Source organism: Lissotriton helveticus, chromosome 5_1, assembly GCF_964261635.1.
Source record: "Lissotriton helveticus chromosome 5_1, aLisHel1.1, whole genome shotgun sequence".
Classification (NCBI taxonomy): domain Eukaryota; kingdom Metazoa; phylum Chordata; class Amphibia; order Caudata; family Salamandridae; genus Lissotriton; species Lissotriton helveticus.
The window spans coordinates 1,280,766,234-1,280,790,314 of record NC_136065.1 but is presented as its reverse complement, the minus strand read 5'-3'; the positions used below and the strand labels follow the sequence as shown (position 1 = coordinate 1,280,790,314).

General features: G+C 49.7%; 1 protein-coding gene across 2 annotated transcripts in view; it reads left to right on the top strand.

Annotated features, from left to right (window-relative positions):
- Positions 1-24,081, top strand: part of KDM5B (lysine demethylase 5B) — an 877,335-nt gene that overhangs the window by 266,606 nt on the left and 586,648 nt on the right. For both annotated transcript variants that reach the window (XM_078644101.1, XM_078644102.1), the window contains one exon: positions 6,842-7,000. In XM_078644101.1, the coding sequence (XP_078500227.1) occupies positions 6,842-7,000 (159 nt within the window). The remainder of the gene's footprint in view (positions 1-6,841; positions 7,001-24,081) is intronic.

Here is a 24,081-nt window from a genome sequence, read left to right as displayed (position 1 = left end):
AGACCCCCCCACACACAGACCCCCCCACACACAGACCCCCCCACACACAGACCCCCCACACACAGACCCCCCCACACACAGACCCCCCCACACACAGACCCCCCCACACACAGACCCCCCCACACACAGACCCCCCCACACACAGACCCCCCCCCCACACAGACCCCCCCCCCACAGACCCCCACACACACAGACCCCCACACAGACCCCCACACACACAGACCCCCACACACACAGACCCCCACACACAGACCCACATACACAGACCCACATACACAGACCCATACACACCCACACACACACCCACACACCCACACAGACCCACCCACACCCCCCACAGACCCACACATCCACACACAGACCCCCACACAGACCCCCCGCGCACAGAGTCCCCCCCCCCCCCTGCACAGAGTCCCCCCCCCCCTGCACAGAGTCCCCCCCCCCTGCACAGAGTCCCCCCCCCCTGGCACAGAGTCCCCCCCCCCTGGCACAGAGTCCCCCCCCCCCCTGGCACAGAGTCCCCCCCCCCCCTGGCACAGAGTCCCCCCCCCCCCTGGCACAGAGTCCCCCCCCCCCTGGCACAGAGTCCCCCCCCCCCCTGGCACAGAGTCCCCCCCCCCCCCTGGCACAGAGTCCCCCCCCCCCTGGCACAGAGTCCCCCCCCCCCCTGGCACAGAGTCCCCCCCCCCCCCTGGCACAGAGTCCCCCCCCCCCCCCTGGCACAGAGTCCCCCCCCCCCCCCTGGCACAGAGTCCCCCCCCCCCCTGGCACAGAGTCCCCCCCCCCTGGCACAGAGTCCCCCCCCCCCCCCCCCGGCACAGAGTCCCCCCCCCCCCTGGCACAGAGTTCCCCCCCCCCTGCACAGAGTTCCCCCCCCCCTGCACAGAGTCGTCCCCCCCCCCCGCACAGAGTCGTCCCCCCTGCACAGAGTTCCCCCCCCCCCTGCACAGAGTTCCCCCCCCCCCTGCACAGAGTCGTCCCCCCCCCCCGCACAGAGTCGTCCCCCCCCCCCCCCACAGAGTCCCCCCCCCCCCTGCACAGAGTCCCCCCCCCCCCCCCCCCCCCGGCGCACCGAGAGTCGCCCCACCCCGCCCACAAATGCGCCCACTGTTTCCTTGGGGCAGAACGCTAAAAGTTTCAAACCAAATCATTTTCGTCCCTGCCCACCCTCGAGAGTTGTCTCCCTGCGAGTAACAAGCACCAGTGTAATAATTGCAGTCACATGAGAACATTTAACAGTCCGCGTGAAAAGCAAAAGCAAAAAAAAAGTCTGCTACTGGTCATTGCAGCTGGAGCAATGTCCCGCAGCTGCTCCCACTAAAAGAAAGAGGCGGCCCTTAGACGCAACAACAAACCATGGCCACGCCCATCACGCGCAGCATCCTAGATGAACTGGGACAGGCGAGAAACATTGGCAGTCGGCAGTAGAACCGTAGCCTGCCACATGCTGTGTAAAACATGTGACACTTTTAGCATGTCTGCTTCTTGTGTACACTGACTTTCGAAAGCGAAGCCTTCCCACATTTTACAACAGTTTTTGTTGTGTCACCATATGTTATAATTTTCAGTTATCTGTGCTTCTAAATCTTACGGATGGCCAGGTTTCCTTTCTACTTTGTCACTCCTTCCAATGTCAGGTTATTGCACCCCTACAGACAGCCACTCTGTTTGCTAACGAACATTATTAATGCCATTATGCCTGGGTTTAATTTGCAAACTCTTATAAACACAGGCGTTCGTAAATGATGTTCAGCTGGGTTGCATGCACCGCCGCTGTTTATCACAAAGCCTGCCTTATTGATTTTGCCGGCGCCGAGGCAAAACAACAAACTGGGTCGGAAACCTCACACTTCACTCTCATTCGAAGAATGTCACCCACGTTTCAACTGTACGCCATTGTCTGTAAGCCCCGTCCTTTTCAGACTGGGGCACATGATTTTGACTGACAAAGAATGTACCAACAGTTGGAAAAGGACTGTGCTTAAAGGGAGAAAGAAAATAAAAAACACGCCCACCATTCTGAAAAGGACGGGGCTTCCTTTTACTGGCTACCAGGAATCTCCACTACATTCCATCTGGAACGTCCTGCTCTACGTAAGAGAAAACACTACCCCTCAACGTATCGGATCTCTAGTTGGGTACTGCAGGCATTTCACACTGAACTGAACGGGATGGAAGGGTTGCCGCCTTTCGAAGAGAAAAATTCAGGCCATTCATTTGTTGTTGTTTTAAAATCCTGGAAAGGTCGGGACGCAATATTACATATAATTGTGAACAAAACCGCATAGGTAAGGACTATACGGGTTTTGTTGACTGCTTATTTTTGTGCCGGTTGGGTCATTAAAATACTGGTGGTGCCGGTTGCAACCCTAACTATAAAGTGGACAACTGTCGATCTAAGAAGTGAAATGCACAATTGCTTGGACCCATAATTAAAACCGAAAACAACTGACTCACCAGATCAACCCAGTGCATTTTAAAATACCCAGAAAGCATTTTTATACCACAAAACCATTAGTGCAACTTTCCCCGACAGATTAAGATTACCTGTTACGGACCGGACATGTGGTTTTAAATATAAAACGGAAAAACTAAGATGTAATCATAGCAGACGGTTTACAGATTAATGGGAGGACTACAGTCCCCGTAAAGCTTTGCGCGCTTTCACTCTTCCTGTTTACGACATGACCTCATGACGTAACTAGGCTACCATTTAAACTATTCCCGCCAGGTTTTGCAGCAATAAGAATGTCGCGAAAGAAACAATGGCGGCTTCACTTAGATGGTGAACTTCTTCAGCCGCTATATCAAAACGGAGTAATCGCCTGAGATTGGTACGTATTGCCCAAGGACTATACAAGGTGCAGAACAGTATTCGATTCCCAACAGTAAAGCCGTTGGCTATTCGGATGGGAGTGACCTGTTCGTTTCGCCGTTTCCTGTCACACCGATCAATGTCTCATTGCAACAAGAGTGGGCGCGGGTCTTTCATAGAGTGCGTTGCGTTGGCTCGCACGTAGTTCTGGCTTAACCCAGAGGGGAGTGGTGTGGCTGGAATGAGAAGAGGCGGGAGACCAAGGCAGCCGCCCCGGGGCTCCCCAGCTGCTAATTTTGGATCCTTGTCATGCGCCCCCTAATGGCCCGACCCGTAACTGTAGAATCTGGCAAGATTAAACGGATAGGCTACCGAACAAAGACAAACGAGAAGACCTCTTGGAAGCCCCGTCCTTTTCAGACTGGGGGGCGTATTTTTCACTGAGAAAATCACTAGTAGAACAAAACTAAAAAACACGCCCTCAAACCGAAAAAGACGGGGCTTAGAGCGAGAGAATGACGTCACAGAGACCTCTTCTCCAATGGCTTGGCTGCCGTTAAGTAGGCCAGCCAATGGAGAAGAGGGGTGGGGTTTACCCTCGCTACTCAGTCATTAAATCTCGCCAGCGAGACTGCGCATGTGCGCAGCCTACGCTAGCCGAGACCTAAAAACGAGGGTCAGACCTGGTAAATGAGGGGAGCCAGTCATAAAATGCAACAATCAAATGTGCATTAGACGGACCGGGCACTGCTGCAAGGGGCATCAATGCATCAATCATGTTTTGTAGATATGCATGGCTACGCATAATTATCCAGGTTCAAACCAGATGTGCAGCAGCACAGTCTCAACGTACCAATCAATAGGGAAAACCTCGTTGGGCCTGCTGTGGACACACAGCTAAAGAAAATGAAGGACACTGACGCAGGCAAATCCATGGGTGCCTTACAGACAGCACCTCAAACCAGCTTTATGAAATCCTTGACGTGAGCCATTTGATATCTGAATCCTCTTCGATATGTTTTCGACTGTGAAGCTATAATATAACTGTGCCTTTTTTGATGTATACAATTGTCATATTAGGGAGATTAGACCAAGTGGTATTCCTCAGTCAACTAGTTTATTTCAAAGATGATCCTTGTCCACTGTATCGAAGGCTGTTCAGAGGTCAACAAAGCATGTGCAGATCCTTGGATTAAGCTCTGACTTCCGAACTATAGGCTAAAATGTGAAACTAGTCTACCATTGAATGACTTTCAAACCACACATGCTCTGTGGGTATCACATTTTCCTTTAAACTGCATTCCTGCAAATGGAATAGAAGACGTTCTGCAAAGTCTTCAAGCCTAGTTTTTATTCAAAGAAGTCTTTCTAGTGATGAGGTAGGGTATTCTACCCGTAGTTAGCATTGTGCATGGGCATCAGCTCCTTTGTTTGTTTTTCTTCGCCTTTTATTTTACCGAAGCTTAATCTTCTCCTATCATGTGATATGAAAAAAAGGTGGTTGCAGTAAACCAAGCAAATTCTCACTTCTATTGTTTGCTTTTTTTTGTCTCGCAGCGTAACTTTTAAGTGTTTGTTTCTTATGCAGCCATATAGTATATTTAAATACTTCTGCAAAACATGCCTGTAGAAAAGTACTCCTTTTTGACACGGTCACCCTGACTTTTTGCCTGGTAAATGATGGGATTTCGACTAGAAGTGCACTGGGTTCCTGTTAACCAGGTCCCCAGTGCCAGATCTCTTTCCCAAAACTGTACAATTGTTGTTCCAATGGGTACCTAGGGCCTGAGGTTCTAAAGAGGGTCCCCCAAGGGCTGCAGCAAGAATAGTACCACCCTAAGGGACCCCTCACCTAAGTTCATGCTGGGCTGATATCCCAGGCTGTGTGTTTTGGTGCAGACAAAAGTGAAAACATGACTTGACACACATCCCTGCGTGCCAGGCACCCCTAACACTGCATGTAGTTCTTGTATGCCACCCTGCAGCAGGCCTTGCATACCTAGGGCAGGGTGCTTGGTATTACTTGTGAGGGCATACCTGTGTGAGCAGATAATGCCACTGTGCTGGTAAATTCCATTACTATCCGTGCAAGTGAACAGGGAAGCCATTTTAGAACATGTGCTAGACACTGGTGAAAACGAGTTCCCCAGCTACAGGATGGCTTCACTGAAAATAGGGATGTTTTGTATCAAAGATCACGTATTAGTAAACCCACACTGATTCCAGTGTTGGATTTACCCATACATCACATAGAGGGAACCTTAGAGGTACCCCCTGAAACCTACCAGCCTCTGGTGTGTTCACTGACTGGATTCTGCCAGCCTACCACCTGAGACACTGTTCTGACCTCCTAGGGTGAGAGCCTTCTGCTCTTAAGACACACAGGACAAAAGCCTGTCCTCGAAGAGGGTGTCACACCCCCTTCCACAGGATGACCTGCTGATTATCCTTCCTAGGCCAGCAAGCATCAAAGAGCTGCCACCTTTGAAATGCAAATCTGGCTCCCCTCCCAGAAGAGGAAGCCGACCCCCTTTGTCCTGAGCCCATTTGCCACCTGGACAGATGGAAAAATTTGCCAGTCAGATAGGCATGTAACCTTCAGGCTAGTACTCACCCCCCCCCCCCCCCAGGTTGGCTAAACTGAGGTGGACATGACGTTTCAGAAATAGCCATCTTTGTGATGGCATACTTAAGGATTCTGGGACAGAGTTAGGGCTACTTCCCACAGAAAGTGGTCATATAGGAGAGACGTAGTGCCACCAAGGGTCAGTAGCCCATTGGTTACTACCCTACCCAACATTGGGGGAACCTCTGGCACCAGAACAGCAGATTCTGCCAAACTGAAAGACTAAGCAGGATGTGAAAAGTCGTATGCTGCAAGAACTGAAGTCCCAGCAACTGACTTGGCGTCAACCCTGCCGGTCTGACTACTGACTTAGACAATTACGCCAAACTCTGACTTGTCCTGCAGCTGCTGAACCCCCAAAGCCCGGGAAACCTGCCAGCACTTCACCCAGGAACCAAGACTTCCTGAGAAGTAGGCGACTTGCTTATTTGCAAGCCTGCAGGCATCCAAAGACCCCGGTGAAGACCTTGTGACAGCAAATCCTGAAGACACCACCACACCCATTGCTTTAAGCCAGAGTTGAAGTGGGTCAACAGTGTCTTTGTGGTCCACCAGGTCTCCAGAAACAGAGTCCACTGTAGTTTCGCACCCAGTGAACTCTGATGTCGCCTGCAGCCTCTGCACATAGGCCTCCATCTACCGTGACTGCTTCCAGTAAGAAAAACCCCCGATGCCTAAAGACACTCTGCACCCATCGCCCCTGGGTCATGTAGAAGAGAACCAAAGGTGACCCTAGTGAGGCTTGTGGTGGTGTGCTGGTGCTGCTCTGAACCTTGCCCACCACTCACCTTACTCCTGGAAATTAGTCCTGTAAGTCGCTGTACAATACCTGAAGGTAGCATTGACTTGTTCTTCTTCCATAGGCTAACATTGCAGCTTCCAGAAATTGCAATGTTGACTTTTTGAACTGAAAATTATTGATTTAAAAAAAAATGTACCTGAACAATTTGCTTCTGGTTCCTAAACATATATAACTAAACGTGTCATTTTTATAAATTGGTGATGTACCTCCTTATTGAGTCGTGTCTCATTTACGGATTATTGTGTGTATTTGTAGATGTCTTGCACTCCTCTGTGAAAAACCTAAGACTGCTCGACCACACTGCCCCCTAGAAGAGCCCCTTGGGATAGCCATAGTAAGCCATGTCCACTTATATTGTGTAAAGCGTTCAGGGCTTCCCTTGTATCTCACTTTGATGTATCCTATAAAGAACCAGCTTCCTACAATGCTGAATGTGATAATTACCACAAGGTTGGAAGTTGTGGACTGCAGTTCTTCAACAAAGCATTAACCAATATTCCATGCTTTCCCCAAGAACCTCAGTACTATGTTAAGTCCATTAGTTTAGGCTGATGTTTCACTCAGAATTTTAGTTTATGCTACTCCTTTTATTTCACAGATGGTTCCTACTGAGCTTGTGGAGAAAGAGTTCTGGCGGCTGGTTAGTACCATCGAAGAAGATGTCACTGTGGAATATGGAGCAGATATTGCTTCTAAGGAATTTGGCAGTGGCTTTCCTGTTCGGGAAGGGAAATTTAAAGTTAAACCCGAAGAAGAGGTAAGCAGTCGTTTTTATTTTTAGGTTTTTATTTTTGAAAAAGTACCCTGACTTTTTTTTCTTTAAACTGACACGTGCACAGTTCAAAAGTCTTCTCCATATGTGTCAGATTCCCATTCAATGTTTTTGTGTTTTTCTGTTATCTGGGATCATGACTCGTCACTTTTTGGGTTTGCCATGTTACAATATGAAGTGTAGTGTTCTACTTTAGAATAGTATCTTGACACAAACTATTAAAGTGTCTGATGCTTGTATTGCACACTGCTGGTAATGTTTGTGTGCTACACAGTTACTGAGTATATGTGCTGGCCTTAAGCCATTCAGCTAAGATGGACTTGATTTGCTTGATCGACACAAATTTTGAAATTCTAAAGAGTTATGAAATGGGTGAACACGGTGATCGTTAATGACAGTATGACTGGAACTGCAGATGGAAGATTTTATAAACTGCACAATGTGTGTTGATTGCTAGTACTTGACCTGATTGGTAGCCAGTGGAATCTACAAACATCAAACTGGACGATATTCTAATCCGGGTGTAGGAATGCTGGCTCTGTATATATTGCACCAAAATGAGGTATAGTGTGCACAGAGTCCAGTGGAACCCCAAAGGTAAGCAGAGGTAAAAGTAGATAGCACCTTACTCTATATTTGTGGTAGTGTGGGCGAGCAGTGGGGCGTTATCAGATTGCAGTGTTAATCATTTGTTGTACACACAATCTGAATGAGACACATTAGTGACAGATTCCTTACCATAGAATATCCCCAGGCGTCAGACTGGATCCGGAAAGTTTTGCTAGTAGTACCCCTGCACGTCAGTAGGTGGTGTCGTGCAGCTCCACGTCCGTTGCTGGCATCGTATGCGCCGAGATGACGTCACGGAGACTACTTAGGCGCCACCCATGCGCGCTGACGTCAGTTCTCTATTTCTCCGCGCCAGCAAGCGCAGATCCAGATAGAGCACGTACTTTAGTCACTTTTTGACACTCTTTTGAGACTTTTGTCTCCCCCTGGTTTTAAATTCTGTGGGACCTGTCGTGGTAATAAGTCTGTGACGGACCCCCATGATGTTTGCCTCTACTGCCTGGAGACCGACCACGACTCCCGGGACTGTCTAGCTATGGCCCCAAAGGCCTTGAGGGAGCGGTGCAGGAAACTGCTGGAGGCCCGGCACTCGTCCAGGCGCCGCTCTGGGTCCAGGGACTGCTCATGGGGCTGCAGTAGTCGTTCCTCGGGCTCCTAGTCTTCGCCCTCGGATTCTGGTAAGCAACGACATAAAAAGAAGTCAAAGAAGAGTGCTCGCTCTCCAAAGTCACCCCATCGGTCCTCGGATGCGGATGAGGGGGACAGGGGTTCTGCCCATGCGGCTCCCTTGGCGAATGGGAATACCGGGGTCTATCCACCTTATACGGGTCCGTCGGTGACTCCCAAATAGGTGCAAGGGTTTCTTGCCACCATGGACCGGCTTTTTAGCCCTCGGGCTGCCACCGGTGCGCCTTAGGGACCCGTGTCCAAATCCTGTTGGTCTGCCAGCGCCGCTGGCGGATCCAGCTTTGGCTCCACAGGATCCAGTGCCGTTGGCTCCGGCCCCAGCGCAGCCCTTGACTCTGCCCCCAGCACCGCAGTGTGTGCAGTTCGTTCTGCCCTTGCCCTGGTTCCAAGACCATTTTGTCCCTGTGAGAAAGTGCCATCGTTATTGCATGGTATGCCCCCACTTTTTGCTGACTTGCTGATGTACTTTGACTGTGTGCCCTGGGCTCCTGCCAATCAGGTGCCCGGGGCCTGTTATTTCCCTAAAACTGTGTTGAAACCGAAACCCAATTGGCATCTCTGGCCACATGTCAGTCCCTGGTAAATGGTACCCAGGGCACTATGACCAGAGAAGACACCTAAGGGCTGCAGCACTTATTGTGCCACCCTTAGGGGCCCTGTACCCTGACTGACACTGACTGACACTGACACACACGCCACACACACGCCACACACACGCCACACACACGCCACACACACGCCACACACACGCCACACACACGCCACACACACGCCACACACACGCCAACCACACGCCAACCACACGCCAACCACACGCCAACCACACCACACACACGCCACACACACGCCACACACACGCCACACACACGCCACACACGCGCCACACACGCGCCACACACGCGCCACACACGCGCCACACACACGCCACACACGCGCCACACACGCGCCACACACGCGCCACACACGCGCCACACACACACGCGCCACACACACGCGCCACACACACGCGCCACACACACGCGCCACACACACGCGCCACACACACGCGCCACACACACGCGCCACACACACGCGCCACACACACGCGCCACACACACGCGCCACACACACGCGCCACACACACGCGCCACACACACGCGCCACACACACGCGCCACACACACGCGCCACACACACGCCACACACCACACACCACACACCACACACCACACACCACACACCACACACCACACACCACACACCACACACCACACACCACACACCACACACCACACACCACACACACCACACACCACACACCCACACCACACACACACGCTTTGCAGGCTGAGTGTCTTGGTGCAGAACTAAACATAGCGTTGACATGGCACACATCCCTGTGTGCCATTCCCACAAACACACTGCCCTGGCATACCTCAGTTACCCCTCTAGCTGGGTGCACTATACCAGTGGTGGGGGCACAGGTGCATGAGCCCTGTGCCCCTACAGTACCCAGGGTCATTCCTGGGCACTGTAAGTGCAGTGATGTCATTAAGAGTATATGGTGCTGGGAGGTTGTCATTACGAACTCCACAGCACCATTATGGCTACACTGATGACTGAGAAGTTTGATATCCAACTTCTCAGCACAGTAAACCCGCACTGATGCCAGTGTGGGATTTAATGCCAAATACACAACTGAGGGCATCTTAGAGATGCCCCCTGAAACCTAACCAACTCCCAGTGTTCAGACTGCGTGGCTACCAAGGCTGCCACCACCAGACATGTTTCTGGACCCCTGGGTCGAGAGCTTGCCGCTCTCGGGGGCCTGAAACAATGCACATCCTGGGACGGGGTGCCAAGCCTCCTCCCCCAGGATGGGCAGGGGAAGCTTCAAAGGCATGCCGCCTTTGTGAGCTTCTCCAGGCCACTTGCTTTACTCAGCAACTGGCCCCCACCGGTTCTGAACCCCACTTTGGCGGGAAGACAGGCGGGAAACCCTAAGTGAGGAAAGGGGGTGTGCCAGCCTCTGCCAATCCCACCCCTCGGGTGGGAGAGGCGAGGTGAAGCACAACTCCGAGCTACCGCCATCTTGAGGATGGGGAGCCCTACCCAATCAGAGCTAGGCCCCTGCCCCCTCCCACTGGAGAGTGGCAGGATAGGGGGTGTACTCACCCCAGGACAGGGAACCATTGGTCCCTGCCCTTGCCATACCTGTAACGCCCCTAAATTTAGTATTTAGGGGCACCCTGAACCTTCCTTCCTTGGATCCCGATTTGAAAACCAGAAGGAAGAACAAGAAAGACCTGCTGTGCAGCTGCTAACAAGAGGATGACACCAACTGACTTGGACCCAGCCCTACCGGCCTGTTGATTCTTGAACCTGCTCCTGCTAAAACCCCGGCGTCTCCTGCGGACAGCAACCTCGAAAACCCCGGAGGACCTGCCTTCCTTACTCATCTAAAGACTGGGACTCCCATGAGCAGTGGTTCTGCTCAAACAGCAACAACCCCTGGTGCCAGCCAGGAACCGCGAATCCAGCACACTCTGCACCTGCCGAGCCCGGCCCGTGCCTGAGTGGACAAAGACCACGAGGACATCCCCCTGGAAACTGTGACCCGGAATTCAATGCCCAAGGACTCTCCTCGACGATCCTGACGACGCCTGCAGCCTCACAACAAGGGACCCCTCCAACCGCGACCAGTTGAGGGTAAGATTTCCCGAAGTCAAAAGACACCCCTGCACCCCACAGCCCCCTCTGCCCAACTCCTGGGTGCGTACCTATCCTCCTAGATCCCAAGTGGTGGTCGCACCTGAAGAATCTCTGCCCCGAGCCTGCAGCCTTTGTTCAACTTCCAAGACTCCCATTGAATAACATTGGGCACTCGAAGGCCCAAAAGCGCCCCGCACCCAGCCGCCCGAGTGCCGCTGGAATTGCAGTAACTACCCTACTCTACTTCCCACTTGCCCTGTGTAAGTGACCAGGAGCTCAACTCTCATTGCTGCGTGGTCTGCCTGCTGGCAGCCACCAACCGAAGGCCACCTATCCTCCATAGGATAACATTGGGCCTACTCACTCTTCACCCGGCTGTCCCTGTGCTGCTGAGGGTGTAACAACTGTATTTACCTGATCCTGGGAGACCTCTGAGTCTACCCCCATAACCTTAACTTTGCCAGCCGAGTACTTACCCAAAGACCGATAACTTGATTTTCTCCATAGGGTAACATTGCCTGGGTTTCACTCAGAATTTCTACTAAGTGTCGATTTTCCAAACTTACAAATATTCCTAAAACAAATTTACTCACCTGCAATCAGGAGATATCCCAGTTCTGCACCTTTCAGCCCTGCACTGAACCTAGAAAGTAATTATAACCCTGATTTACTGTTAACCCAATTTTACTCCATAGGAATACATTGCCTGGTTTTAACCAGAAAATCTTCCAAGTGTCAATTTTCTAAAGTTGCAAATATTCCTTAAATGCCTGTATAACAAACGATATCTTTTAACTGTTTACAGGAAATGCACCAGGGCTGAATCCAGTATCCAGCCCTGAGTTAGAAAAACATACGTAAAGTGATTTTATTGCATTTACTTAAAAACTTCCATTGAGCTCAATGATAAATTGTGTTTAAACTTGTGTTGCATATTGCAACAACTGTAACCATTGCATTTAAAAATCAACTATTTGAAAGTATTCCATTGAAACATCTCATTCTGAAACAGTATGTTTGAGGCATGTGGGCTGCTGAATTAATAATTATTGCATAGATCGCTGCCTAGTGTTGGGTCCGGATGATTGCACGTTGTTGTCCTGGAAGAGTCTTCGAAGTATCACGAGATAGGTGGCTCCTCCCCTGGACTACAGTGCGCATGGGCATCGACTCCATCCCCAGATTGTTTTTTTCCGCCATTGGGTTCGGATGCGTATTCGATCACTCAAGTTAGGAATCGACAAACTTTCCTTTGGCCCAAAGGCCTTTCCTATTGTCGGTATTGTGTTCCGACCGGTGCCCACTTCTGTTCCAGCTCTTCAGTGCTCGAGGCCCGGTCTACGCTACAGGCCTTCTTCGACGAACCATCATGGAACGGAGCCCGTTTAAAAGGTGCCCCGTGTGCAACTCGAAGTATCCTCACATCGACGTCCACCCGGTGTGCAACAAGTGCCTGTCGCCGGATCACGATGAAACCAACTGTATGGCTTGTTCTCGTTTCCGCTCCAAGAAGACGATTCGACTTCGGCGCGGCAGGAGGCCCAGCAGACTGCACCTGACCCGGTGAACATTTTCGATACCGAGGGAGAAGAGGCAGACGAGCCGGAAGATCGAGAGCCGATTTCCAATCCAGCGGCAGAAATCGACTCCAACTACGACGCAGACGTAGAAATGCTCGATGCAGAAGAAATCGTTGACTAGGTAGGAGACGACGATCAGGCCTATGGGGCCACGGAAGATAGCTCAAGCGAGGAGCTATGCCCCGTTCAAACTATATGTACGGCTCAGGTCGAGGGATCGCCACATGGCCTTACCCAAGATCTTGCACCTAGTTCCACAGTCTTGCCTCCGGGCCCGGCTACGGACACTTCTAAAGAGCCACCATTGGTGAAATCGAAAAAGCTTTGGTGTCTACAAAACCGAAAGTGCTAGAGGCGCCGTCGAAACCGAAAGCGCGTGTCGCCTTGGTCGGCTCCAAGTCTTCAGACCTATCGGTGCAGACAAGGCCGAAAAAGGTTGTCGACTCGGTGAAGTCGCTCAAGGGCGTCGAGCCGAAGACTGGGACACCAAAAGCACTTGTCAGGGTCGTCGACCCGAAGACTTCGGCGACGAAGGCCGTCGACACAGACAAAGGACTCGGAGCTGCAAAGGTTGTCGATCCAGCGCGTCGGCCGGACAAGGCCAAAAGTACTTCAACCCCCGAGTCCGCACCTAGTGGTGGCTCGAAGGCACCTGTCGAGTCGACTCAGCCGTCCGCCTCCTTCACGAAGCAGGTGTCGGAATCATTGAAACGCATTAAAGACCAAGCTTCCGCTGTCGATCCGAAGGATCCTTCCACGCCGAAGCCGGCCAGCAAAACGCAGAAGTCGACAGCGCCTATTCAATTTACGCTGCCGCCGAAAGTGGCGCCGAAGGCGTTCGTGCCTAAGAAGGTCATCGAGGCGTCCATGAAGGTGTCCCCGGGGCCGAAGCCTACCCCTGCGGTTGTGGGCACAAAACATCGACAACCCCTGCTGGAGGAGCAGTCTGAACAATTCATCGACGCCGACACCGGTAAACCTTCGATTTACAAACGAAAGATCACACCAGCACAGCCTATGGAGTCCTACACAATTCCTTTGAAGAAAAGGGATTCCACGGATTCACCCGTTCTTGTAGAACTGATAGCTCCATGTGGACAGGACACTGCTCCAATCTCGCCCACATACTCAGAAGTGGAGGCTGGGGAAGGTGACTATGATGAGTACAACTACCCTGCCGACACTGATCCTGAGGATCAACATGACCCATGGGCTGATGCTGCGGACCCAGGGGATCCACAAACTGCCCCAGACACTCAAGTGTATAATGTCAAAACATCACCTACTGAGGACTCAGCGGCATTTAATGCGCTTATTGAAAGGGCAGCCAAAAACCATTACGTCCAGCTCCATGCTGACCCTATTGAGGTGGATTTTTTGTTTGACACCTTTTCCACCTCTGAGAAGACCGTAAAGACTCTGCCTATGCTAAAGGGTGTCTTAAAACATGCTGCTGACATTTTTAAAGAGCCCACAAGGGCCAGAGTTATAAACCCCAGTATTGAAAATAAATACAAGCCGGCGCCTGGGGACCCTACCTACATCAAGGGCCAGTTGCCGTTGGACTCTTTAGTAGTTTCCAATGACCGGAAGAGGGCGAACTCACACACTACGGGTGATGCTCCTCCCCCTGACAAGGAATCTAAAGTGCTAGAAGCATCAGGGAAAAGTGTGGCCGCTCAAGCAGCTAATATCTGGCGCATTTCAAACATTCAGGCACTCTTGGCCAGATATGACAGGGCACATTACGATACACTTGAGACCCTGTTACAACACTTGCCAGATGAATATAAAGAGGCGGCAGAGATACTCGTACAAGAAGGGAAACTCATCTCAAATGCTTCTATTAAGTGCGCACTAGACGCAGCAGACACCGCGGCCAGGGCCATTAACACCAGTGTGATGTTGCGGCGTCAGGCCTGGCTCAGAATCTCCGGGTTCAAGCCAGAGATACAAACCACCATCCTAAATCAGCCTGTAAACCCTGATCACTTATTTGGACCTGAGGTGGACACCACCCTGGAAAAAATCAAGAAGGATACCGAGACTGCAAAGTCCATGGGGGCTCTCCAGTCCCAGCAGTTATGGGGTGGTTCTTTTCGTCGCTCAAGCAATAGAGGTGTTTCCAGAGGCCAGCTGTCCCAGCAAACACAGTACACTAAGAGTGGCGCACAAACCTCATACAACAAACAAAGTAGAGGTGGCTATCGTGGAAACAGCGCCAAAGGCAGGGGTTGTGGAAACAACAGCTCCCGATCCTCCGCCGCCAACAAACCGTGACGCCTTGTCACTGCCCCCCGACCATACCACACCAGTCGGGGGGAGACTCCAACAGTTCCTGTCAGTCTGGAAATCCATCACCACAGACAGGTGGGTCAGAAAGCTTATCCAGTACGGTTATTGTCTGGAGTGGACATCCACTCCACCCAACATACCCCCAAAACACCGTCCTATGTCCACAGAGCATTTGCACTTATTGCAGCAAGAGGTACTCATCATGCTGCAAAAAGGGGCAATCGAGCTGGTACCAGTGGAACAAAGAGGCACAGGAGTGTACTCTCTGTACTTCTTAATCCCAAAGAAAGATGGGTCCCTCAGGCCCATACTGGACCTCAGGCCCCTAAACCAATACATTCTGTCAGAACATTTTCATATGCTCACACTGCAGCAGGTTCTTCCGTTGCTCAATTAGGGAGATTTCCTCGCAACATTAGATCTAAAAGATGCATATTTTCACATTCCGCTACATCCGTCACACAGAAAATACCTCAGATTCACCAGCCAGAATCAGCACTACCAATTCAAAGTCCTCCCTTTCGGAGTAACTACAGCGCCCTGGGTGTTCACAAAGTGCCTGGCGATAGTGGCTGCGCACCTCAGGAGACAAAACGTTCACGTCTACCCTTATTTGGTCGACTGGCTTGTCCAAGCAAAGTCGGCCCAACAGTGCGCTGCCAACATGTCCCACACCATTCACCTTCTTCACAATCTGGGATTCTCACTAAATTACCCAAAGTCACACCTTCAGCCCGCCCATGTGCGGCAGTATCTAGGCGCGACAATAAACACTCTGGCAGCCACAGCACAGCCAAATTCAGTGAGGATCAACAGCATTCAATTGCTGATACAAAAATTCAGACCGCAACACTCGCTCCCAGCACGAGTGTTCATGCAGTTGATAGGCATGATGGCCTCCTGCATCTTCATAGTCCCGGACGCGAGACTACATATACATCCGCTTCAAGAGTGCTTGGCACGTCAGTGGAATCAGGCTCACGGACAGTTAAAAGACCTAGTGTTGGTGACCGGTCGTGCATACAACTCTCTGCATTGGTGGAATCCACACAACCTTTGCAAGGGACGACCGTTCCGGGAGCCTGTGCCACAGATCATCCTAACAACGGACGCATCTCTCCAGGGTTGGGGAGCTCATGTACTCCACTACACAGTGCAGGGACTATGGACATCGCAGCAAAAGAAGATGCACATCAACCACCTAGAGCTGATGGCAATCTTCATGGCAATGAAGGCATTCAAGGTACACTTGTGCAACAAGGTCGTGTTAATCCGGATGGACAACATGACGGCCATGTACTACATTCAGAAGCAGGGAGGTACACACTCTCCACAGTTGTCTCATCTGGCTCAGAGCATGTGGAAGTGGGCCATTCAGAGGAACATCTTCCTCATGGCGGAACACCTCCCCGGCAAGGACAATCAGATGGCGGATCTGCTCAGCAGGTACAGCCACCAAATGCACGAGTGGGAGATACATCCATCAGTACTCCACCCGTACTTCCAGCAGTGGGGTCATCCAGAGATAGACCTGTTCGCCACAAGGGAAAACGCCAAATGCCAAAGCTTTGCCGCCAGGTTCCCGCACCCACAGTCGCAGGGCAATGCGATATGGATGAACTGGTCAGGCAAATTTGCGTACGCTTTTCCCCCAGCACCGCTAATACCGCTGGTGGCACGAAAGCTAAAGCAACACTCGATGACGCTCATCCTGGTTGCTCCAACGTGGGCACGCCAACCATGGTACACCACGTTTCTAGAACTTTCCGTGGTACCGCATCAAAGGCTGCACCTCACACCCAGACTTTTGACGCAGAGCCATGGCGACATTCAGCACCCTGATCCGCAACAGCTCAACCTGGCGATCTGGGACCTGAGGTCTTAGAGTTTGGCTACCTCAACTTGCCTCCAGACTGCATGGATATCCTACGGGAGGCAAGAAAGCCCACCACCAGAGCATGCTATGCGGCAAAATGGAAGCGGTTTGTAATTTATTGCGTAGACCACAACATAGACCCGCTAGACGCGTCTACGCACAACATCATTTGTTATCTGTTACATCTTTACAAATGCAATCTGGCATATGCTTCCATTCGAATACATTTATCCGCCATAGCAGCTCATCTCCAAAACAGGCAGCATCTCTCCCTTTTCAGAGTGCCTGCCATTAAAGCCTTTCTGGAGGGACTCAAACGAGTCATTCCTCCCAGGACCCCACCAGCTCCTGAATGGAATCTTAATGTGGTCCTCACCCGACTAATGGGTCCACCTTTTGAACCTCTACATTCATGCGAGATTCAGTTCTTAACATGGAAAGTGGCTTTCCTAATAGCCATTACGTCACTGCGACGTGTTAGTGAACTCCAGGCACTCACTGTCCAAGAGCCATTCATACAAATTCACTCCAACCGGGTGGTGCTGCGCACTAACCCTAAATTTCTTCCAAAGGTGGTTTCACAGTTCCATATCAATCAGACTATTGAACTGCCTGTGTTCTTCCAAAATCCAGAGACAGTGGCAGAAAGAATGCTCCACACTCTTGACGTAAAAAGAGCCTTGATGTATTACATTGATAGGACCAAAGATTTTAGGAAGACGAAGCAACTCTTTGTTGCCTTTTCCGCACAACACAAAGGCACCCCCATTTCCAAAGCAGGTATAGCCAGGTGGATCGTTAAGTGTATTCAAATTTGCTATCAAAAAGCTAAGCGCACTTTAACAATCCCCCCAAAGGCCCACTCCACCAGGAAGTTGGGGGCCTCCATGGCTTTCCTTGGAAATATCCCTTTAGAAGACATTTGTAGAGCAGCCACATGGTCTACCCCACACACATTTACAAAACACTACTGTGTAGATGTGCACTCCAAGCAGCTGTAGGGCAGGCTGTTCTAAAAACGCTTTTTCAAACTGCTGCAGCTGGCACAGGCGGCCGCCGCTAATGGAGGGACTGCTATATATTCTATGCTATGCAGTAGATATGAATTCAGCAGCCCACATGCCTCGAACCGAATATGCTACTTACCAGTATGCATCTGTTCTTGGCATGTAGGGCTGCTGACATTCCTATCGCCCGCCCTCCTCCCCGGCGCCTGTAGCGGCTGCAGCACTTACACTTACTCTTAGCATGGTCATCTCTCACAGTGTTACACTCCATCTTTGCCACAATGGCTAAAAACAATCTGGGGATGGAGTCGATGCCCATGCGCACTGTAGTCCAGGGGAGGAGACACCTATCACGTGATACTTCGAAGACTCTTCCAGGACAACAACGTGCAATCATCCGGACCCAACACTAGGCGGCGATCTATGCAATAGATAGGAATGTCAGCAGCCCTACATGCCAAGAACAGATGCATACTGGTAAGTAGCATATTCGTTATGATGCCTTCTGTGGTTCTAAAATAAAGTAACTATATATGTTTATATACGAAACAATTGGCCTAGATTTCAGTTCTTGAGTATGTGAGACCATTTGCTGACTGAGTGTTTACAACAAATGCTTTACACTGTCCTCTGATACTGCCTTACTGCTTGACCAAGCTACCACTTTAGAGAGTAAGGTTATATCTAACTTTAGCCTCTGCCATACCTCTGGGGGACTGTGAACTCTGTGCACACTGTACCTTACTTTGGTCCAGTATATACAGAGCCTCTTCCTTACAATATCCAGCATTGCTGCATGGGTTTTTAATTCAACCTCAGCCCAGGCTGAGGTTTCCAGGTCATTGCTGCCACCATTAATGGGTGATAAACCTATCTCTTTCCTTTCTTTTTGCAGAGCCAGGAGTCTGGACTCTAGATCCAATCTTTTGACCAGCCTGGCTAACAGGCTGTCGTCCTCATTGAGGTTTTCCTCAATGTCCTCATCAGAGCCCGGACCACCTGTGTGGCCTCTAGGTCCACAGAGGTTGATTCTTGGAGTCAAGGGTACAGGGACCCTATCCTCCCTAGGAAGTGTTGGAGGAGGGTACCTATCTCCATTTTCCTCTTCTTGTTGGTCATAACAATTCTCAGAAGGGTGGGCCTTAGCATACTCAGCCAACAGCTTCTGGAGCCTTTGTTTGGTTGGATGTGGGCCCATGGCTATGTTTTTAATTTTATATAGGGACCTTAACTCCTGAAAAAGACCGGTGAAGGTAAGGGGTGAAGTTGAGCTCCTCAACCATGACCTGTATGTTTTCATTGTTATCTTCACTAATAGCTGGGTTCTGACATTCTAACACAAAGTTCTAACCCCTCTACCCTTGACTATAGCTACTTTTTATTTTCTAAAATTCTAAAGAGACTTGAGCAAGGCCCTAACAAGACTTTTAGTAGTTTGGTAAAATAAATGCCAATTTGTAAAAATCAGAATTCTAAAGGCAATTTAAGAGTTCTGGCTGGGCCGCCAATCTGGACTACCAAAGTCTCAGGGTGCCTAAGTCACCAAAGGACAGCATTTACAATAAGGGTGAACAACTACCAATATGTGGAAAAACAACAAACACTGTACAGGCCATTTAGAGATTGGTTAGCAAAATCCAAACAATTGATCAATGGGTTACCATCAAAAAGACTTGATGATCAGTCATCATCTGGCCATCCCAGGTGTGAGTTGGCTGGTCCCCTGATCATTGGGACAAAAACGCCACACAAATAGTTGCTGGTCTTGGATTTGGTCCTACCAACGTAAATGAGCCGCCATCAGATAGCTAATCTTTGATGGGTAATAAATTCTAGTGTAACACAAAAATTGTGAATTAAAATAGGATGATGTGTCCTCCATACATACATGTTATTCTTTAGCCGAACAACACCCCCTAATTAAAAACCAGAACAGTGCAAAGGAGACAGTCAAACAAATATCTGTCTAGTAACGGGCCAACATGTTTCTGCCTAGCGGGCACTCTGTCCCATGGCTTTCATCAGGGCCTCTGCTCTTTAGATAGTTGCACTTGTTGTTAAATGAACAGTGATTAAATCAAGAAAACATACCAAAAAATAAATTATAAAGGTTGGAAACGATACGACCTGTACCAACCATGATCATTAAACCTCCATGTCATTTGGAAAGTCTGATTCTACGGAGGAAATATATAATAATTAGTGTCATGTAACAATGTCTGCTATTCCAAAACATGTGTGTCACTTTGAATACTTCAAATAAAATAAACAGTTTTTGCTCACCCATCATGACAGGGGAAAGGACCTCACCTGGACCTTGCTCAGGTTCTACGGTGACTTAGGCACCCTGAGACTTTGGTAGTCCGGATTGGCGGCCCAGCCAGACTAGTTGGCTGATAGACCCCCTGTGTTCTTTTGCGTTGTACAAGTAGTGTAGCTAGTGATACGAACCAGGCATGGGTCTTTAAACTTTGAATCCCTCTGACCCCGTCTCCACGGTTTATTTGTGATAATTTAAGAATTTTGTCATGTGATAAGGTGGTAACCAAGTAGTCCAAGAAATGCAAGTTGTGTATCCCACCGCTGATCCACTGTGGCGGGATCGATGAAAACACGAACGCCTTGGGTGTGGGTAAAGCTGGCTTTATTGATTTTAACAAGCGCCTTCGCCGCGTTATGTTTCTATAATATTGTAGTGGAGGTTCAGTGTCTCGACGGGCGGGGGAACTCCTCTCCTTCCTCTGATCCCCGCCTTGTTTTCCTCCCTCCCGTGGACATCTGGGTACTGTAGGCGCGTCCGTTTTGATTGCCGGGCTCCGGTCGCATGAAACAAAAAGAGAGAAATGTACTCAGTAAATTGCTCTGATTTACTGAGAAAGTCAGGGGATGGGAGTGAGGGGCTGCACACGTGCTCGTAGATTATCCGTTGTGTCGGTTGCGTGGTAGGGAAGGGGCTCAGTGAAGGGTTGCCGATGGCGGGTGCTCTATGGAGGTCTAAAACCTCTTCTACCCGCCCAGCCCACGATACGATCCCGTACCTGGCTGAGCCACACTTTGGCGAAGCGCCTTGTCGGTGGCCTCCTGGCTCTGCACTCGCCGGACCCGTCTCCTCCATCACTCCCTGTTCCGCCTCACTCTCGTTGCCGCGTCTGCTTCCTCTGCTACGTAAGTCTCCTTCTCCGCTCCTCGACTCCTCAACTCCTCCGGGTGACGAACGCCCCTCCGGTTCGGAAGGCTCGGCTTTTAGTTCCGACGTCCCAGCTGACCAGGGGGCGTGGCTGGACTCGAACTCTGTCCAGTTAAATAAACAGCTCCCTTCCTCGTCGCGTGTCCTGGATGACTCCCAAGGCGATGCCCCGTTCCAGACCTCTGGCTGCTGTAGGGAAGAGAAAGAGGAGAACAGACATCGAGGGGGTGTTGGAGAAGGGGAAAACCCCACCGCTCCCTGGTCACATCCACCAATGTAAGAAACTGGCTATGTGTATACTTCACCAAAGTGAGGTACAGTGTGTATAGAGTCCAAGAGTCCACAGAGGTTTAGCAGAGGTTAAAGTTAGATAGAACCTTACTCTCTAAAGTGGTAGCTTGGTCGAGCAGTAAGGCAGTATCCGAGGATAGTGTTAAGCATTTGATATACCCACTCAGTCAGCAAATGAATTCACACACTCAAGAACTGAACCCTAGGCCAATTTTTTTTTTTGTATAAAAAAAAAATACTGTTTATTTTTAGAACCAAGCAAGACTGGAATAGGTAAGCATTAAACACTTTTCAGTAATAAGTTACTGGTTATAGAACTGTTTGAAAATGCAATAGGAATTGTACTTTGTTTGATTTACAGGGGAGCAGTAGAATGCAACACTTAGCAAATACAGTACATTGGAATGAATAGGCTTTTTCAGTAAATTGCAGGTAAGTTACTTTTACGTTACTTTTTCTAACTCCGTGTTGGATGGCTAGATTCAGCACTGGGACAGTTCCTGAAAACAGTTGAGAAAATGCGTTTAGTTTATTGGTATGATATTTTAAAGAATATTTAAAGTTTTCAAAACCCCACACTTAGTCAGTTTTTTTCGAAAGAGAATTGTCAATGTTATCCTTTGGAGAAAAACAGGTTACTCCTGTATTGGAGCTTTGATAGATTCACATTCCTGAATCATTCTCCGTCGTTGAGACGGGAGTCTCCGGTATATAAACTAGCAATGCTTTGCAGTATAGCAAACTGAAAGAGGCCTAGGCCCATTTCCCTTTTGCAACCCATAATACGCGTTATGTAAAAAGGACCAAACTTTTCTCTGAACCAATCCGAGCTCCTCACCCTCTAGAACCCTCTTGAGAGAACCTCTTGCTCCTCAGATTTTGTACCGCATGTTGTGCTAGGGAGTTTCCTTTGAGCTCTGCTCAAACTCTTCAATTCTACTCACTTTGACTGGGATTTGAGATTCCCTCTTTTTCCAGATTTACTTATTTGAAGTTCCTTATTCTTCTACCATGGCTGATGAGGAGAAACAATGATTATTTAGAGCTTGTGCCACCTTCTCTAAAAAAAACTCTATACAGATGACCCTCATAAAGACTGCATATACTGCCTCCATTTAGAACATCAGGCGAAGGATTGTAAGGTATGTCGTACCATCTCAAATAAAACCTTGAGGGATCGTGAAGGAAGACTACTACTTTGGCTTCAGAAGGTTAAGGCCAGGAAAGAGATCCTCTCAAGTGATAGCGAGGAGGAGTCCTCTTCGTCTAGGCGATCTCAAAAAAGAAACAGATCTCCTCAGGCTCATACCTCAGATGAGAGACCTGAGAAGGCCCCTAAAAAGACCACTCCAGGGTCTTCAGAGCGCAGTCTCTAAATCTCCTTCAGGCAAAGCTACGGAGAAGGGTCATGCTTCAGAGGAAAAACAAGTAAAGAAAACTACCTCAGAGCCTTCAAAATCTCCTCTCAGGGTAAAGATTACTATCAAAAAGCCATCCTCCACACCTGAGGAGAAAGAGAAAAATCTACACCGTCAACGGGAGCGTCGATGAGGAAAATGACATCGTCGACGAAGCATGAGGTAAAGGCTGTTTCTAAAGCTTTATCGCCGTTGAAACTTCCACCGTCGAGGACGACCATGGCTACACTCACATCGTCGACGGGATCGTCGACGACTGCAACGACCACGGGACCGTTGACAACGACGACGGTGACTATAGCATCGACTACTATGATATCGTCGACGGCGCCGACTTTCTCGTCGACGAGGGAATAAACCCGAGAAAAGCATTTTTTGGCCTGGAAAAGAACAGTTCCACCGGAAATTACATCTCCAAGTAAGGAGTCTCCATTAGTTTCTTCTCACCTTCTAGAGGAAGAGGACTCAGAGGACGAAGATGAAGGTGGTCCGTTTGGATATGGTAGTAGCCCATCGCAGTTAAGGGTGAAGACTCGGAGGATGAGTATGAGGGATTTCAGGATCATCCCCAACAACGACAACAATACCACCAGGAACATCACGAGGAGATAAGTGTACCGTCTTCTTTATTAAAGGACCTACAAGTCATGTTAGAAGATTATAAGAGAAGATATCCGGTGCCTCAGGCCTCTAAGGAAATTCCAGAGGTTAGGCCTCGACCACACTCTGTACCAGGTACACCAGTGCGAAGGCGGGAGATCTTGCCGGAGCCTCTTCCAAAATCTCCACTGTAGGAAGGTAGATCCCTGACTATGATTGCCCCCAACTTTTTGCCTGGTGTTTTGCTGGTTTTCTGACTTAGTTGACCTGGGGCCCTGCTATTCAGGACCCCAGGCCCACTGCTCTCTCTGTTAAAATGGATTCCATGTACCTTAGGTACATATCTAATTGGATACTGAGTCACCTTATCAGTCCCTGTACAGTGTACCTTCGGTACCCAGGGCATAGGTGTACCCAGGGCCTACCAGGGGCTGCAGCATGTATTATGCCACCCCTGGCTGGCCATCCAAATCTGACACAACTGACTGCACGACAGCTGGGGCAAGGTGGTGTAATCACCCTTTGCTTTAGATATAGTATACCTATATCTAACCCTAAAATGGACACATGTATGTCTATCAGTCACTCCTATGGCAGGCCTTAACAATCCTGAAGGCAGAGTGCTTGGAATCGTGTGAGATAGTGCTCTGGCATGAGCTGAGCCTGTCTGCGGCTTTCGGGATCCATCCCTTAGCAGTTTCCATGATATCGCATACCATATACTCTTAAGTGCATTATAATCCTCGCAGTTAAATGCCAACTCTGGTATCGCTTTATCAAAACATGTCGAGTAAGGTGTCATACGAATTGGAATACTAACCCCTCGCCAATTCTGGCGACGGGGTTAGCATTCCACCCTTCTAGA